The following is a 14,109-nucleotide window of genomic DNA, read 5'->3' on the forward strand; positions in this document are numbered from 1 at the left end:
AAGCCCCGCCTCTCTGTTTAACTCGGAGGCAACTGGACGCTCCTAGCGAGCGGCCTACCAGAGACAGCGGCTAGCTAGGCCTCCGCTCTGGACCGGAAGTTCTTAAGCATTGACTGTGTAGCCTTTTGGGAGGGAGGGCTCTATGTTCTTCAGGTGGGACGATCTGGGGCGACCCTCGGTGTCCCGCCCTGCAGCGTCACTTCGTTCTCCATGTGCACGACTCGGGTGCCAGACTTGACGCAGCGCTGGGACGAGGTCGCTCGGAGCAGCTGGTCTACAGCGTGGCCTGCGGTCCTCCCAGCCCCTCAGTTTCTAGAGCTGTGGTCAGCATCCCGGAGCCTCCCGACCTTGTGACTCACAGTCATGGGGATGGATAGGGCTGTTAACTTAGGAGTCCGCAGAGTGGAGAGGGAGGGAGTGTCTCACCGCAGAGCTTTGATCTAGGGTGCCCCAGGGTTCGTCCGCCTCCCAGCCACACACTCTTGCAGTATCCACGATGGCTCTTCAAAAACACTAAGGCTGCAACGCTATGGTTGGGGGAACGTGGGTGGGAGAGAACCTGAGGAGTGTCCTGGTGGAGTTTAAAGTGATAGATAAGCGATTAAGCAATACAAGGAAGGCAATTTACATTACCTCTTACGCTAATCTGGTGTCAAATAGTATTTGTTATATTCTCTTTTTAAAGGGAAAGTTCACATTAGTACATATGTAACTGGCTTACTCATGAGAACACAGAGCTAACTGCTTGCTTCCTTTTAAGACTATCTGACAAATACCCGAGGAAACTAAAGCTTCTAGGTGGCACTGAGAGCCAAGGAAATAAGGAAATAGGAATCGGATGTGCCTTGTGAACCAAATCAGACTTGCTTCCTCTCCCCTCCCCCAGTCAGGGTTTCCCTTTGTTGCCCCGGCTGTCCTGGAATTCACTATGTAGGACAGGCTGGCCTTAAACTCAGAGATCAGCCTGCTTCTTGCCTTCCCAGTGCTCACCTCGCTTAAGACTTGCTTTTTAGGCCCCGGTTCAACATCTTTCAAAGGAGGCTGATTCTGCTTAATATACCACTTGTCCCAGAACCCTGAGCCGAATCGTTTAGTGTATTTAAGACATGTAACAACTTCCCGCCATGTCCAAGGTATTAGCTTTTACCTAACTTCCATTTTCATGTGTAAAATAGTTATATGTTTAAGAGCTGCCCGGAAAAGAAGCGAAGGAACAGGCTGGAATTAAAGCGTTTGCCCGCTGCATTCCAAAGCCCTTGGACCCTTTTATCCATTGTGACACTACTTGAAGAGAAAATAAAATCTTAGGAGCCCGAAGTGCATTCTTTGAGCGGAAAGGGAAGATCGGCGCCCCCTGGTGGCCCGTCCATCTTTTCACCTACGGCACTAATACTCTTGCGAGGTTCCTTTAAAACCTAAAACTGCCTCCTTCACGGCGACTGGATCTCGGAGCCTGATTGGGTGGGCGGTGGCCGGAGGTGGGGCGCTTTGGGCGGCAGCTCGGACCCTATTGGCTGGAGGAGGTCAGGGGACGTTTCCGGGCATGTACGCGCTCCCGCGTTCCTCTCGGCAGCATCCGGCGGCAGCCAGCCCCCTGGCTCCCCCTGCGGGTGGCTCGGCGGTGTGCACAGTCCGGCCTGCTGGCTGGGTGGGTGGTGGGCTGTGAATGGGGGAGGGGATGGACCGAGTTCTGGGTTGTGGGGATGAGAGTTCAGGAAGATCTGCAGAGTGAGGTGCTGTTCCCCTGGAGCTGCACTGGGTTCCTGCCGAGCCTCCTTCAGCCTTCCCGCTTCGGAGCGTGAGACTGAGAGCATCCTGAGGGCCTTCCAGCCCCTAAGCATCTTACCTAGAGATCTATAAGTTCCGATCTTGAAGTACGAGGCCCCCCAGGGAAGTTCGTTCCTAACCTCCGAGAAGGGTTAGAGGGGGACCGAGGCTGCCAGATATCCGTCTGCTGTGGTGGGTAGGCCAAGCGGGGAACATGGGGGCAAAGGCTCCAAGCCTTGAACCTTCATCTCCCATTTCCGCTTCCAGCGGGGTGCCACGGCTCGGGAAGCATGACGACCGAGACCTTCGTGAAGGATATCAAGCCTGGGCTCAAGAATCTGAACCTTATCTTCATTGTACTGGAGACAGGTGGCTATGCATGCGCAGTGGACTCGTGGGAGCAAAGGGGGAGGAGCGTGGAGAGTGGGTGCACACGGGACCACCGCCTGCGTTCTTAACTTGCCTGGCCGGGGAGGAGGCTCCCCAAGGCCCTGCTCATTCTAATCCCTTAGACTGCTGCTGACTGGTATAAAATAGGTAAAACGAAATGGACTAATGCCTCACTAGCCACGCGGGCCTTTTTTTTCTCCCCACTCGGGGCTCTCTCCATGGTGCTGGACCCTCCACTACCGCACCATACACCCACGCATAACCTGCCATCAAAGTGGGATGTGGGCTTTGCTTCTTTTACCTCTCACAGGCAATACCCAGACTCTCACTAGCACCAGGATCTGTATGACTTTATTTTCATTCTCATGTATTTCTTCCCTTAAAGGCCGGGTGACCAAGACAAAGGACGGGCACGAGGTTCGGACCTGTAAAGTGGCAGACAAAACGGGCAGCATCAACATCTCAGTGTGGGACGATGTGGGCAACCTAATCCAACCTGGGGACATTATCCGACTCACCAAAGGGTAAGGAAGGGTTCCTAGCAGCAACAGCGGTAGGGTGTGGTGGCATGTCCTTACAACTTTTCTGAAGACTGAATTCTGCTTTACTCCGCAGGTATGCTTCAGTGTTCAAAGGTTGTCTGACACTATACACTGGCCGTGGGGGCGATCTGCAGAAGATTGGAGAGTAAGTTATCTCGGGAACCGACAGAAGCACTAGGAACGCAAAGTGGGAAGGTTAGGGTTTACCAGGAAGCAACACAGCCCATGCCGTTGGCATCTCATGGCCGGACTTGTCTGTGGCCCCAGTGGATGGGTCCAAGGCTTCCGCTTCTTTCTTTGCAGATTCTGTATGGTTTACTCTGAAGTTCCGAATTTCAGCGAGCCCAATCCAGAGTATAACACCCAGCAGGCGCCCAACAAATCGGTGAGTCCCTGGGCCTAACGTTAGAGAAAATGGCAGATCAGGTCAGGCAGATGTTGAGGAGGGTCTGAGCATCTCATCTGTGCCTTCAGGTCCAGAATGACAGCAGCCCTACGGCCCCACAAGCTACCTCAGGACCCCCTGCTGCCTCTCCAGGTAGGAATCCATTTCTTTCCTTCCGCTGATTCCTATAAATCCCTCATTTCCTCATTCAGGAAAAGGGTGTTTCTCTCGTCCCTTTGACAAGTATCTCCTCTCTCAGGATGTTCCCTTCACCCAGTTTGCCTTCATCTTTTACACCTCCTGCAAGTCTCAGTGTTAAATGCCTGAGGTGCTCTTTCCTTTCCTTACCACCAGCCAAGAAACAAAAGAGAGTAGTTTCTCCACATGTGCCAAAAGACTGTTAAGAACAAACAGGATCACATGTACCACATTTAAAATATTATCGTAAATGCTCTGTAATGAGTCCATATATGCAGTCATTCATATATATATATATATATATGACTGCACATATGTGTATATATATGTATGCAATCATAAATCACTAGGTGGTAGGAATATATTCCAAGATACACATACACACACACACCTTGATTGTGTAGCCTACTTGATTCCTAAGCTATGTAGCCCCTAGATTTTTTTTAAATTTCTTTTTTTTTTCTTATTTTTCTTTCTTCCCTTTCTCTTCTTTGGATACAGCATCTCACTATGTTGTCCAGACTGACCTCAAACTTACAGGGATTCCCCCTGACTAGTTCTGCAATAAGCTGCATTTTAAAAATCATTTCATTGTTACTTAGGTTAAATTTCACGATGGTAATCCCAGGGCTGGGAGGCAGATGAAGCAAAAGAATTGTCACAAGTTCTCACCCAGTCTAGGGTTTAAAGCTCAAACAGACAACAACAGTTGATTACCTCTTCTGGAATAATAGCAGCAATACAGTATAGCAGGTGACACACAGCCCAGTACTGGAGAGGTCGAGGTAGAAGAATCACTGTAAATTTGAGGCCACCCTGCTCTACATAGCAAATGCCAAGTCACATACATAGTAATACTTTGTCTCAAAAAAGAAAGAATTATAAGTACAAAAGCTAGTAACCTATGATCACATGGTCATTTATTATAAAGTCACACACACACACACACACACACACACACACCCTTTTTAAGGCCCACAGCTTTGTAGGCTGATTTACACTGGCATCTTAAGAAACACACTGGTGTTACATTGTAACTGCTGAGGCTGCAGAGTTACTAGACAGTGGGAAGTTTCTGGATTTGTTGTAGTCTCTCTCTCTCTTTCTATTTTATCTCTTTTTACCTTATATGTATGTTTTGTCCGCATGTATGACTATACCACATGCATACAGTGCCCAAGGAAACCAGAAGAGGGTAGCAGATCCTCTAGAATTGGAGTTGCAGATGGTCGTTACTGCTGTGTAGGTGCTGGGAGTCAGAGCTGGATCAGCTGAAAGAATAGCCAGTGCTTCTAACCACTGAGCCACTGGGCCTCTGTCCATTGCTGACTGAAACCACTGGTCATATGATCTTCACCAGCAAAGAGGACAAAGGCATGCTTGCTTACATGCCTGTATGCTTGTGATCTTCCCAGTTTCTCCACTCAGAATGCACCACCCAGCCTCGGTGTGAGAGCCACACATCTTTAATCCCAGCACTTGGGAGTCATTGACAGGTGGCTCTCTGAGTCTGAGGCCAGCCTGGTGTGTTTAGTGTGTTCCAGAACAGTCAGGACTACATACATAGACCCTGTTTCAAAACGAGGAGCAGAATGAGCATCCACTCGATCATATATAACTAAGTTAATGACAGTTCCATCAGACATGTGCTCAAGACCACCAATGGAGAAAAAAAAGAGAAAGAAGGACTGGAGAGATGGCTCAGTGGTTAGAGCACTGACTACTCTTCCAGAGGTCCTGAGTTCAATTCCCAGCAACCACATGGTGGCTCACAACCATCTGTAATGAGATCTGATGCCCTCTTCTGGTGTGTCTGAAGACAGTGACTGACAATGTACCCACATACATGAAATAAATAAATAAAATCTTAAAAAAGAAAGAAAAAAGGAAGATGTCTTAATGTGGGTACAATGCCTCGTGCCTTAATCCTTATACTTCAGAGGCTAAGGTAGAGGGTCACTCCATGTTGGTGGCTGGCCTGAAGTATCAAGCCATTCAGGGAGACCCTGCCTCGAAGAAAGAAGGGGGAGGGTAGGGGGAGAGAGAGAGAGAGAGGAGAAAGAGAGGGAATGTAGGTAGGTAGATGTAACTATTGGACCTGAAGGTAGTTCAGTGGCAAGGCCTTGGGTTCAGTCCCCAGGATAAAAAACAATAGAAGAAGAAAAAGAGAGTAAAGTAGATAATACTTTTCCATGACTGTATCTTTATTTTATTCTCATTTACTTTCTTTTAAGAGATGGTCTTATGCATGGCTGGCCTCAGACTTTCCAAGTGCTGCCATCCTGTCTAGCTACAAAAATGTTCCTAGTAAGGTACCGCCAGCCAGGCATGGTTGCTGTCAGCACTTGAGCAGCAGAGGCTTATTGCAAGTTCTGAGGACATTCTGAGATCCAGAGAATGAGTTCTAGGCTGGCCTGGTCTCCATAGCAAGACCCCCATCTCAAACAAAACAAAAACAAAAAAAAAGTACACTTGCCGGGTGTGGCGATCCACACCTTTACTCTCAGCGCTCAGGAGGCAGAGGCAGGCAATTTGAGGCTAGCCTCATCTACAAAGCAAGTTCCAGAACAGCCAGGGCTACACAGAGAAACCCTGTCTCAAAACCAAACAATAGGAAAAAAGAAAAGACTGTGCTCCTAAACCTCATTTGTCACCTGCTAATAGAAACGAGGTGTTTTGGGGTTTTGTTTTGTTTCATTTTTCTTTTTTTGGCTTTGTAAATTTTTTTGTTAGGAATATATTTTCTATATATTTATGTATTTAATTTTGGGAGGGAGCTTTCATGTGCCACACCAGGCATGTAGAAATCAGAGGACAGTGACAGTCTGTGGGTGTCAGTCCTTCCATAGGGGTTCCAGTGATCGAATTCAAGTCATTGGGCTTGGCAGCAAGCACCCTTGTCTGTGGAGCCATCTTGCCAGCCCATGTGGAGGTGTTGTGGTGAAGTTGTTGTCTTAAGTTATCCTGACAGTAAGCACTGTAGGAAAGGAAGGGTTCATCCAGCTTACAGTTCTGAGTTACATCCAGTCCATCCCGGGTTTGAGCAGAGCTGCTGGTCATCTCACGTGCATGGCCGGGAGCAGAGAAAATGGATTCACGCTTGTGATCATCTCAGCTTCCCTACTCTTAGAGGCCACACAGTGGGCTGGGTCTTCCCAAACAATTAACTACAACCCCCACAGACACGCTCATAGGCCACAACTCTTTCTAGGTGACAGTTAGACACAACCACCACCAGAACTCGCACTCGATATGATCCCTAGCCCCAGCTACTCTTTTTGTTTTGTTTCTTGGGTTCTTTTTGAGACAGGGCTGCCCTGGAACTCAGGGATCCACCTGCCTCTGCCTCCTAAGTGCTGGGATTTTAGGTGTGTGGCACCACCCCACACAAATAAAAAGTGTCTGTGCAGCGTGTGCTTCCCTGGAACCCATGAAGGCTAGAATAAGATGCTGGGTCCCATGGAATGTTAGATGTTTGAACTGTTATGTGGGTGCTGGGAACTGAACCCGGATCCTCCGAAAGAGCACCCAGTGCTCCTCACTGCTGAGCCATCTCCCCGGCCCTCAAAAGTTGTTTGGTTTTTGTAATATATAGCACAAAATCTTAACAATGTGATGTACATGCTCGCTTTATCTGAACTGTGGAAAGGGCTTTTCCTTTCAGTCTGAGCTACAGGTATCTTAACCCAATAGAACAGAGAATTGAGTAGGGATATGGTTTGAGAACTAGTAACCTATAGTTTCTACATCACTGATGGTCCACAATGTCTTTGTACACCAGAATCAGTCCTGTCTTTGTCTACTAGGCATCTGTAGAGCACCTACTCTGTGTGTGTGTGTGTGTGTGTGTGTGTGTGTGTATAAGGATTGTAATACACTGAGATAGGTGGGGGGATTGTGCTAGCATACAATTGCCAGAGTAAAGGCGCCTCACGCTCCCAGCTCCCTTAAAATGATATGGGTGTGGGGATTGGCAAGGTGGTTCAGCAGGAACTGGTATTTGACATCAAGCCTGTCAGCCTGAGTTCTATTCCCAAAACATCTACATGGGTGGAAGGAGATGACCAGCCCCCGAAGGTTGTATATGCATGTACACATGTACACACACACACACACATGTAAATACAAAATATACACAGTTGGGAGGTGATGTGTAGGTAAGTGGCTCGGTGACAGAGGGATTCAGTCCCCCGGTGTATATTTTATTGTAGTGCTGGGTATCTAGCCCAGACACTAACTTCCCACATACGACAGACCCAGACCCTTTCCATTTAAACAGAAACTTCAGGCTCTTCCTGTGCTTCTCCAGTTGTACAATCATCTTGGGCCATAGGACATTTTTTTCCCAGAGGTCCTGGAGCCTTGAACTAATTCTAGGTCTGATTTCCAATGATGCAGAGATACATAAGATAAATATATTGTACGAACATAATATGTATTAAATTACAAATCTATTATAATATATACATATACCATTTATGGAACAGCTTTCAAAATTATCAAGGGGTCCCATTCATACTTGTAGCCCATAGCTTTTGTACTCTATTCAGAACCACCTGCCTAGGGAATGGGGCCACCTGCAGTTGGGCTGGGTCTTCTGCAGAATTAATTACAATTCCCTATAGGCCAGCCAATGTAGACAGCTCACTGACTCTCCCTAGGACACTCTAGGTTGTGTCAATGCTGGGGTCCGATTCTTACTTGAAACCCATAGTCTCTTCGTAAACAGGATTCACACAGTGGTGCTTGGTGAAGACGCATCTACTTTGGGGCATGGACGTAGGCTTTGAGGACAGGCCCTTCCCTACCTTAACTGACTCTGTTTCTCCCCCTCCTCAACCAGCTTCCGAGAGCCAGAACGGGAATGGACTGAGCACCCAGCCAGGTCCTGTTGGCAGCCCCCACCCCTCTCACACCCCCTCACATCCTCCCAGCACCCGAATCACTCGAAGCCAACCCAACCACACGCCTTCTGGACCTCCTGGCCCCTCCAGCAACCCTGTCAGCAATGGCAAAGAAACCCGCAGAAGCAGCAAGAGATGAGTCTCCTTCCTTCCACCACAGCCATGACCCAGGTGTCTTTGCCAGAGAATGAGACAGGCTTCTATTAGGCTGCTGGCTTCGGGATTAGAGAGTGAAATAGGCGTGTTTTAGCCACTAAATTTCCCTGGAGGGGTGGTAAGCAGTGGCCTTACCCACCCCAGACTCACGCCCTCCTGGTCCTGCTGATGCAGACTGTCCCCTGGGATCCAGGGGTCTCTGCCTGCCCTCCTTTGGAAAACACAGTGTGGTTTTTGTGTGGGACATGGGGGTCTAAATGAAATCCCTCTTTCCTAATAAATGTTCCCACTCACTCTGGACTCTGTTTCTCTCATAGGAAAGAGGTTAGCAGGTGTGCACCTAGGGAATTGTGCCCAGGCAAGGAGGCCTTGGGCAAAGCAAGCCTGCCCCTTTAAGATAGTGTCCCTCCCCTACCCCCTCCCTCCAGGTGACCCTTGTCCACCCTGCCTGCCACAAGAAGGCTGGGTCCCCCTACCTCTGGGTGTCTTTTGTGTCTCCTGTCCTGCTGTCAGGTAATGCTAACCCCAGCCCCCTGGACCACTCACTGACCCCCTGATTGTAAGCCAGGTCAGATGTCAGAGGGGAGCCCTGTTCTGGCTTCTTTTCCTCTAAAGGGTTTCCTCTTTCTTGTTCATTGATTACAAAGCTGGGGTTGCTGACAGTTAAAGCTTGCTGGAGTGGGGAGTTGCCGGCTCTAATATTTCCCAGGGTGGGCATTGCTGAGAAGTCTCTCTTGAGTGCATCTGGGGTCACCACTTAGCTACCTTTCCCTCTAACCCCCAGTTTAGGGACACCTTGGCTCAACTCTGCAGGGAATGTGGGAATGGGGTTGGAAACATACAGCTCGGTACCAGATGTAAGGTACATGGGAAGGAGCACCTTCAGGAGAAGGCTTGGGTGGTGCTGAATGGGTTATGGGTTATAAAATATTTAAGAGGAAAAAACTGAGCACAAGTTCTTAACCATGTGGCTTCCTCGGGGCAGAAGGTGGCCCCTCCCCAGTCAGGGCCCAGCCGAGACTGACTTTTGACCCCCCCATCCCAGAGACCAGTGAACCATTAACTTCTATATGAACCTTCCCACACTTGCCCCACCCCTGACTCCGCCCCAAAGCAGGTGGGCTAAGGGGAAACATATCCATTTCAGCCCTCTATGTGACGTGGCGTCCACTGCATCTCTTAAGGTCCATAGTGAGGCCTTCCAGGGACCTGAGGTGACAGCTCTCACACTGCCAGTAGGGGTGAGGCCCTGCATATGGGGGGGGGGAGTAGGAAGGTGGAAGAAGGTTGAGAGGTGGGTCTTGGGGATCTGAAATATTAGTCAGGTCTCAGGACCAGATGTAAGGAGAGGTCTGGGGTCAGGAGGCTACTGCAGAAGGCCCAGGGAAGGGGCAGAGGAAGCCCGAGGCTGCAGAGGCTGCAGATAGACTCAGAGTAAGCAGTGGTAAGTGCATGAGTATCTCCCCAGCTCTAAGCTGAGGAGCAGAAGCCCTGACCCAACCCCTCCTCCTCGTTCTAGGGTACAATCCTCAGAATGTCCCAAAGGAAATAGAAGTCAGAACCAGAGTCTCTTAACCCATAGCCCTAATGATGGGGCCCCCAGTGCATCATCTGTTGGCTGGCCTGTGCGTGGGGATGGCCTTGGGCTGGGTAGGAGGCTCAGTCCCCAGCCTGGGCCCAGCCGAACAGGAACAGAACCACTACCTGGCCCAGCTGTTTGGCCTGTATGGAGAGAATGGGACACTGACTGCCGGGGGCCTGGCTCGGCTTCTCCACAGCCTTGGACTGGGCCGAGTTCAGGGGCTCCGCCTGGGACATCATGAGCCTCCAACTGGGCGGTCTGCACCCACAAGTGGTGACAATTTCACACACAGGTATTAATCTCTCTCCCAAATACAAAACATGACATCTTCTGGTCCCACTCTGTCTGCTTAGGCTCTAGTTGCCCAGTGCTGGTTTTTTTTTGGTTATTTTTTTGTTTTTTGGTGGGGGGATAAATCCCAGAATTCCAAGCTCTCTAGCACTACTCGCTCACCTCCATTGCATTAATTCTCCAGATCAGTAAAGTCCTTGCTTCCAGTACGACTGTCCCCAGGCTTCAGGCTTTCCTTGCCAAGCCCATAGCTGCTCATATTTTAGGTTCTCCTATAAATGACACCTCTCAGATGTTCCCAGGGCTGACTGTGGTTGTCTCACATTCCCAAAACCTCCCAGGAGATGGCTCAAGGCAGGCATCAGGGAACTTGAGTGAGTCTAATTTGCTAATCCATCTAATGTAGGCTGCACGAACTGGAGCTGAATGTGGATGTCTGGGCAGGAATGCCACTGGGCCCTTCAGGTTGGGGTGACCAGGAGGAGTCAAAGGCCCCTGACCTGCATGGGTCAGGGCCCTCAGGCCTAGACCTCTTCCACAGGCTTCTGCTGCTGGACCACTCGTTGGCTGACCATCTAAATGAGGATGTAAGTCTGAGTCTCTAGACAGGGAGGAGCCATGGGAGTAGGCGGCCTGAAGTATTTGGCCCTGAGGGGGCTTGAAGTCTGTGAAGAGTCAGTACATGAATAGCAACTCATAATTCAGCTATGCTATTCTAATGGTGTAAGATGCTCCCTTTGACCTTAGTGCAGGCTGACCAAATTCAGGGGTGTCACTTAGCAAACACACAATCCAGGGAAGTGTCTCTGGGTAGGCTGAGGGAATGGTTATGTGCAGAAGTGTCCTGGAGATGATGATATGTCCATCTAAAACAGTCTGTCCCTTCTACATACACAAGGCAGCAGACAAAGCTGCCGGACCCAGAGATCAGCTGCTATGCCCCATCAAAAGAAGCAGTCCAGCCTAGGTATTGATTAAAGATGTGTGGCATGTCAGGTTTCTTGTCTAGTTGCCAACGTAGCTCCATCACTACCACAAGGAAATTCCTAGGGCATACAAGGGAGATAGAGAACAGCAGTGTTCTCTAGCAAATTAAGAACTTGATGACAAATACTTAACATTGGATTGAATACTCACCAGTGATTAACACACATTAATCCTTAAGGTCCCTCATCCCCTGTCTCTGTGTGAGCCAAGGGGACCCTGAGAGAGAACAGATGTCAAGACTTGGGTTGTATTCACTGTGACTCCCTAATACATCCCTTCCTTCAATCTACAGTGTCTGAACGGTTCCCAGCTGCTGGTCAACTTTGGACTGAGCCCTGTGGCTCCTCTGACCCCTCGTCAGTTTTCTCTGCTGTGCCCAGCTCTGCTTTATCAGATTGACAGCCGCGTTTGCATTCAAACCCCAGCCCCAGTACCTCCAGGGGACGTACTGTCTGGTCAGTGGATAAGTGGGGTGGCCAACACCCCGCATCCCGTAGGGAGTGGGTCCCTTGCTAAGGAAGGGAGCTCATTGGGGCTCAACCTCCCTTGAGTGTGTCTCTGTGCATGCTGTACCGATGGGACAGCCCTGACCTAACCCTAACCCTAACTCTTCCCAGCCCTGTGTGTCTCTGTCCATGCTGTACCGATGGGACAGCCCTGACCTAACCCTAACCCTAACTCTTCCCAGCCCTGCTGCACAGCTGCCTGGCAGTCCTGTTCCTCAGCCTCCCTGCTCCCCTCTCCCTGCTGCTTCTACGACTCCTAGGACCTCGTCTGCTGCAGCCTGTGCTGGGCTTCCTGGGGGCCCTGGCTGTGGGCACTCTCTGTGGGGACGCCCTGTTCCACCTGCTGCCACATGTATGTGAGCCTCCATCCCGCAGCCTGACCCCTCACCCCTGGCTTCGGCCACAGCTGCCTTCTACTGCCGGGAGAAGGGAATGCTATTGGGTTGTAGGGGTTTCCAGGGCCTGCCCTGATCTACTTTCTGACAGGCTCAAGAAGGGCGGCACACAGGATCTAGTGAGCAAGCAGAGGACGATCTGGGTCCGGGTCTTTCGGTGCTTGGTGGCCTCTTCCTGCTCTTCATACTAGAAAACACGCTAGGACTTGTGCGGCACAGAGGGCTCAGACCAGTGAGTGACACCCTTTCTACTCCTCCAGCCAAACCCAGAGTCCTAGCCAAGCCAGGAGGGAGGGGCAGCATGTGCTTCTGGTCCTTGGCCGCTTGGCCAATTGCATAGGGCCTGTCCACCTCTGAGTGGGGATGGGCCTCTTAGCATAGACTTGGGACTTCTAGCCAAATGGCTTGTTCTCTGCAGTTCATATCAACATTAAACAGAGAGAGAGATGCCAACCTGGGAAAAGGGTGTAGGTCAGAAAACACTGTCCAGGTGCTAGCTAGCCAGGTGTTCATCTTCCCAGCCGCTGGGCTGGTCTCCCCTTAGCCCCTGGCCCTGCCACCTCCTCTACCAGGAGGGATACCCTCCCTTTTCAGAGATGCTGCAGGAACAAGAGGGATCTCGGAGAACCAAACCCTGACCCAGAGGATGGCATTGGGATGGTCCTTCAACCCCTACAGGAAGCTTCAGGTGACTAGCAGAAAAAAAATGAGCTCATCATCAGTCTGTTGCTCCCACTTACAGTTATCAACCCTTGACCTGGTCTTTCTTGCTGCAGAGCCAGAGGTTCAGGGCCAGAGGGAGACCAGCCAGTCCTCACCATCTCCAGCTCCTCCTGGGCACCAAGGCCACAGTCATGAGCACCAGGGTGGCAGCATTGCATGGATGGTCCTCCTGGGAGATTGCCTGCACAACCTCACCGATGGGCTCGCATTAGGTTTGGGGCCCGCAGACAGAGCGGTGGGGGGCAGGGCTCTGAACTGCAGTGGTAGGAGAGCTCCCAGGAGAGATGAGAACCAGAGGGAGCCCAGAGGAAACTCCTTTCTTCAACACCCTTTGACTCTATTGGTGACAGGTGCTGCCTTCTCTGCCGGCTTCTCCAGCGGCCTCAGCAGCACGCTAGCAGTCTTCTGCCATGAGCTGCCCCATGAACTGGGTAGGAATGGCACCAGTGGGGTAGGTGGGCTCCAGAGAGGGAAGTCTCTGAGAACTCAGGAGTTTGGCAGGTGACTTACCCCTCCCGTCTGTCCTGTGTTCTCCCCACAACAGGTGACTTTGCAATGCTGCTTCAGGAAGGGTTGTCCTTTCGGAAGCTGCTGCTGCTGAGCCTCATTTCTGGAGCCCTAGGACTGGGGGGTGCAGCCCTGGGGGTGGGGCTCAGTTTGGGCCCCGTCCCCCTCACTCCCTGGGTGTTTGGGATCACGGCTGGGGTCTTCCTCTATGTGGCCCTTGTGGATATGGTGAGATGTGGGGTAGAACAGACAATTTAAGGACAGCTGGGCAGGTGGTCAATCCAGTCTGTCCATCTCCACCTCCTGGTCCATGGCCCCATCAGAAAAAAGTACTCAGAGGTGGGGGGGGGGCTGCTGATACTGTGTGATACCCTTTCTCTTGTGTCAAGAGGGTACTGCATGGGGCAGGCCTGGTGGTGTGCAGTGAGTTTGAGGTGAGCCTGGTCTAAAGTGTTGCAGGCTAGCAGGGCTAGACGGTGAGGTCTTGCCTCAAAAGCAGGTAAACAGATAAGCAGAGGTCACAGTCACAGACGTCACAGGTCACAGTAGAATCCTGACAGTCTTTCTTCCTTGCAGCTGCCAACCCTGCTTCGTCCTCCTGAGCCCCTGCCCGTGCTCCATGTGCTTCTGCAGGGGCTGGGGCTGCTGCTGGGGGGCAGCCTCATGCTTACTATCGCCCTGCTGGAGGGACAGCTACTGCCCATGGTTCCTGATGGCTGATGTGGGCCAGTGGCTAAGGATTCAGGTTGCCCTTCCTTCCCCCCACCACAGGAATG

At 50.8% G+C, this 14,109-nt stretch overlaps 2 protein-coding genes across 4 annotated transcripts; both read left to right on the top strand.

Moving 5' to 3' along the window:
* The first annotated feature begins 225 nt into the window (after positions 1-225).
* Positions 226-8,610, top strand: NABP2 (nucleic acid binding protein 2). 3 transcript variants are annotated; one of them, XM_080935393.1, is made up of 7 exons: positions 226-323; positions 2,035-2,136; positions 2,543-2,681; positions 2,773-2,844; positions 3,003-3,084; positions 3,174-3,237; positions 8,126-8,610. In XM_080935393.1, the coding sequence occupies exons 2-7, from the start codon at positions 2,058-2,060 to the stop codon at positions 8,323-8,325; spliced, it is 636 nt and encodes a 211-aa protein (XP_080791519.1). In that variant the 5' UTR covers positions 226-323; positions 2,035-2,057; the 3' UTR covers positions 8,326-8,610. The 3 variants fall into 3 exon arrangements, with proteins under 3 accessions (XP_080791519.1, XP_080791517.1, XP_080791518.1); XM_080935391.1 differs by lacking the exon at positions 226-323 and adding an exon at positions 1,532-1,648; XM_080935392.1 differs by lacking the exon at positions 226-323 and adding an exon at positions 1,690-1,874.
* Positions 8,611-9,929: 1,319 nt separating this feature from the next.
* Positions 9,930-14,053, top strand: SLC39A5 (solute carrier family 39 member 5; the record flags this gene model as incomplete). The annotated part of the gene is made up of 10 exons (XM_080935895.1): positions 9,930-10,216; positions 10,622-10,802; positions 11,495-11,657; positions 11,891-12,060; positions 12,195-12,335; positions 12,698-12,791; positions 12,880-13,038; positions 13,177-13,257; positions 13,371-13,561; positions 13,910-14,053. 10 exons carry the CDS (start codon positions 9,930-9,932, stop codon positions 14,051-14,053), a joined length of 1,611 nt encoding a protein of 536 aa, XP_080792021.1.
* Positions 14,054-14,109: the final 56 nt, after the last annotated feature.

The sequence above is a fragment of the Micromys minutus genome (assembly GCF_963924665.1).
Source record: "Micromys minutus genome assembly, chromosome: 22".
Lineage (NCBI taxonomy): Eukaryota > Metazoa > Chordata > Mammalia > Rodentia > Muridae > Micromys > Micromys minutus.